Source organism: Bison bison, unplaced genomic scaffold, assembly GCF_000754665.1.
Source record: "Bison bison bison isolate TAMUID 2011002044 unplaced genomic scaffold, Bison_UMD1.0 scf7180017864213, whole genome shotgun sequence".
NCBI classification, from domain to species: domain Eukaryota; kingdom Metazoa; phylum Chordata; class Mammalia; order Artiodactyla; family Bovidae; genus Bison; species Bison bison.
Window position 1 is genome coordinate 935,076 of NW_011494785.1, and position 4,291 is coordinate 939,366.

At 54.1% G+C, this 4,291-nt stretch overlaps 1 protein-coding gene across 1 annotated transcript in view; it reads left to right on the forward strand.

Moving 5' to 3' along the window:
- Window positions 1-4,291, forward strand: part of VWF (von Willebrand factor) — a 125,850-nt gene that overhangs the window by 39,737 nt on the left and 81,822 nt on the right. Inside the window, 1 exon segment of the mRNA XM_010845201.1 lies at window positions 918-1,046. Within this exon segment, the coding sequence (XP_010843503.1) occupies window positions 918-1,046 (129 nt within the window).

The following is a 4,291-nucleotide window of genomic DNA, read 5'->3' on the forward strand; positions in this document are numbered from 1 at the left end:
CTGCAAGGTGGGCACCCTCCTCCCCTGGAGCCCCCCACCCAGCTCTCCCTCAGCGCCCCCACCCTCACTGCTGCCTCTTTTGTGAGAATGTGAAGGAGTGCTATTGTTGGAGGACAGGCTGGCGTCCTGAATTTATGCTGCAAGAAAGGCAGGCTTCCTGGAGGAGGAGGACGAGCTGAATGATGGTGGAGTGGCTGGTCATGGGTCAGACCCCAAGACATCATGGGGCAAAGCCAGATGACCCTGTGACCTCTGAGAAAATCTCCCTGCTCAGTGACTTTGCCAGGCGAAAATGTACCATTACACACAGCATGATTCTAACCTTCACTCTTAAAGGGGCTTCCGTACCCCTCCCCTCTTCTTTATGACCACTGGCCACCCCATGGCTCAGCATCCCCATATTGCACAGAGTAGGTCCACAGCTTATCCTTGTGTGCTTAATGCTGTGTGTCTCCCATGAGATGCTGTGTTCACTAGGATAAGAGGTATGCCTCCTACGTCGTCTCCAGAGAAAACTGCAGTTTTAGCTTTGCTCACAGCATTGCTCAGCAGTGAGGACTGGGTCACTCAGCCTGGAAGCATGTGCCACAGCCCAGGGGTTAGAGGTTCAGTGGAAAACCCATCCCGGCTCAGGGCACGTGCATAAGCTAAGGATGCAGTGACCTCTACTGCCCCCTCGTGGCATTATGGGAAATGGCAGGCTACCAGAGGGATGCAGAGGCACCTTCTTCTACGTGGAGCCCAGTTTGCACTGCCCCACCCTGATCCACCTTTCCTCTGAGACCCTCTGTAAGCCTCATGACCACCCCCCAGCTGCCCCCTAATTCACTGCTTTCATTGCCACAGTCCTTTGTGACAAAGCCCACCTCTCTCTACAACCCATCTGCCTGCGGCCTCTGCCCTGGCCGCATCCCAAGCCTGAATCCCGACGTTGCTTGGTTCCAGGTGACCTCCGCATCCAGCACACTGTGACGGCCTCTCTGCAGCTCAACTTCGGGGAGGACCTGCAGATAGACTGGGACGGCCGTGGGAGGCTGCTGCTGAAGGTAGGCGCCCTCCTGGCAGCCAGGCCACACAAAGTCCCTGTTGTGCTCTGATGGGAGAGCTCGGGGGCGGGAGGGGAATTCCTTTCTCCCCCCACCTGCCCTGAGCCCCCAGAGTGAGGAACAGGCCTCTCTTGTGTATGAGAGGCTGGTGATTGCTGTCTGGATGCCCCTTGTTCACTCTCGGAGTTCCTGGGTGCTGGGCTCTGGTCCTCTGAGGGTTTCCAGCCTGGGTGGGCTCCCTGCAGGGCTGGGCTGGGGGCAGTGGTGGGCAGCTGGTTTACTGCTAAGGCTCCTAACTGCAACAAAGCTTGTGGTCAGAGGGTGTTCCCTGGGGCGCCTGCTGTGGGACTCACAGCGAAGACCTGGGTCATGTGCCCACTACCTGTGAAGGACTGTTCTGGGAGCTGCCAGATCCAAACCCCCTCACCCCCATCCAGGGGCTTGGCAGCCTGGGGGTCACTTCCAACTGCTCTCTGTGTTCTTAGAGTCACTCTTGGATAGGGATCTGTATATTTCACAGGGCTGGCTTCCAGATCTGTGTTTTCCTTTGAAAAGTACTGTCACTGCTTTTTCATAAACAAAGCAAGCAGGACTCATGGGAGCCAGGAGACGTGCCCAGGACTGCAACCCCGATCAGCTTCCCGGGCAGGGTCACCACCACTAGGCCGGTGCTTCTCACTTTGATGTCTTTAGATGCCTTTGCACCCTGAAATTTTACTGAAGGTGCCAAGATCTTCTTTGGGGGTTATATCTATTGATGTATTCTATCGCTTCCCTGGTGGCTCACAAAGTAAAGAACCGGCCTGCAATGTGAGAGACCTGGGTTTGATCCCTGGTTTGGGAAGATCCCCTGGAGAAGGAAATGACAACCCACTCCAGTATTCTCGCCTGGGAAATCCCATGGATAGAGGAGCCTGGTGAACTGCAGTCCATGGGGTCGCAGAGTCAGACACGACTGAACAATTAACACTTTCACTTATCTAGTGACATTTACCAGATTAGAAATTAAATCAGAGACCCTTGTTAATTCGTTAAAAAATACCAATAGTGAAGTCACTACATATTAATGTAAAGATTAAAAAATCTGTTTTCCGAAACAAAGTTAAGGAGTGAGAATACCAATGTTTTATGTGTCTGCAAATTTCTTTAATGACTGTCTTGACAGAAGACAGTTGGAATCCTGTTGACTTCTGCAGTGTCATGAAGCCCTGAAAAACCCCAGTGCACACTCACAGAGAACGAGAGGGAAAAAGTCATGGGAAAATAGTTTTGGCCGCATGGACCTCTTGAAAGGGCCTCCGGGACCACCCCGTCCCACAGGTCCCAAGACTGCACTTTGAGAACCCTTGCCCTGGATATATTAAAATCCCTGGAGGGTCCCCTTTGGCTTCTGGGGGGCCAGTGTTCCCCAGGCCGTGGTATGATCCCATGGTGGGCATCTGGGGTGTCCCTGAGGACCTCCTGGTGCCCTCCATCTTTGTGATGTCATATTCTTTCTCTTCAAGTCCCTGAGAGTTCCAAATCAACACCTTTTTGTTTTTCTTTTATAAAAAAATAAAGCTGTGACCACTAAGACTATAGAGCATGAAAATCTTGAGACTTCCCTGGTGGTCCTGTGGCTAAAACCCTGTGGTCCCAATACAGGAGGCCCAGGTTCAATCCCTGGTCAGGGAACTAGATCCTACATACTACAGATAAGACCTGGAGCAGCCAAATAAATAAATAATAAATCAGTAAAGGGCTTCCATGGTGCTTCAGTAGTAGAAAGTAAGTAGTAAAGAATCTGCCTGTCAATGCGGGAGACGCAAGGGACATTGGTTCAATCCCTGGGTTGGGAAGATCCCCTCGAGTAGGAAATGGCAACCCACTCCAGTATTCTTGCCTGGAGAATCCCATGGACAGAGGAGCCTGGCGGGCTACAGTCCATGGGGTCACCAAGAGTCAGGTATGATTGAGTGATGGCACGCACATAGAGAAATAAATAAAAAATAAAAGTTGCCTTCATCCAACAACTTAAAAAAGAAGAACATGAAAATCTTAGAGATCTTATCAAACCCTCAGGTACAGTTGGAAATAAAGATACCCTCATTTCTGGAGCAGGACATGACTCACAGTCATTTGGTTACAGAGTGAGCAGAACTCAGGTCTCCCACACCCTGGTCATCAAGGCAGGCAGCCCCGTTAACTCCCCCACTTTCTCAGGCCCTTGCCTCCACACAGGGAAGGTGCTCTTGATCCGGGAGGCGCCCTGCCACCCTGCTTCCGCAGGCCCATGGCGCCTTGTCTTGGGCCGCTGACCTCTTCCCTGCAAGCTCCTCTGTCTTCTGTCTCCTCTGAGGAGAGAAGGCTGACTTGCTTCTGTGGGGAGGGGGTGCAGGGTTATCTCTGGGGCTGGGCTTGGTGGGTTTGACGAAAGAGAAGAGGCCTTCACTGGTCAAGACTACAGGGCAGCTGACCCCGGGTCCTGGGGAATGTCCTAGTGTTTTGGTGTGTGTGAGGGAGCGCATTCCCATGCTGACCCCGGGTTTGTGGGGACCGCGGAGTGGAGGACAGCGGCTGGTGTCAGGATGCCTGGGAGTGGCGGCTGGGGACCCCCGCTCCCCACCAAGGCAGTGGGATGAGGTGGGGTGAGAGAGAAGCTGCCAGTGGCTCCCTGGATGCGCTATGAATCCTGCCGTGCAGGCAGCGGGGCCGGGCCGGCTGTGAGGCAGGCCCAGCTTGGCCTTAGAGCGGAGGAGAAAGGGTTCTGACAGTTTTCACTTGGTCAGAAGTGCCCCTGAGGTTTATTCCAAACAGCAAATAGCCGGCGCATTCTCCCCAAGTCCCCGATCCTGGACAGTGTAGGCCTGGCTTCCACGGACACGTCTACCCTCCTAACCCTTTGCTGAGCCAGCCTCCGAGACCAGCCCCAGGGACGGAAGGAGACAGTCGTAGAGAGCGGGGGATGGTAGAGAAGGCAAGCCTGGTGGGTGAACAGGGGGAGCCTGAGGGCTTGGGGGCCTGAGAACCAGGAGGGAAGGGAGAAGGTGCTGGGATGTGGGCGAGGGGACAGGCACCTCCCCAGCTTTGCTGGGGCTGGCGTCCAGAGCAGCGCCTGGCTCACTCACCAATCCGTCCGGACGCTGTCCAGCCATTCACTCTCTGAGCACACCGCCGAGGTTGCAGCAGTGACACAAAGCAGGCCCGAATCCTGGCTTCGTTTAGTTTAAATTCTAGTGGAGGGGAACTGACAATAAGCAGAACTG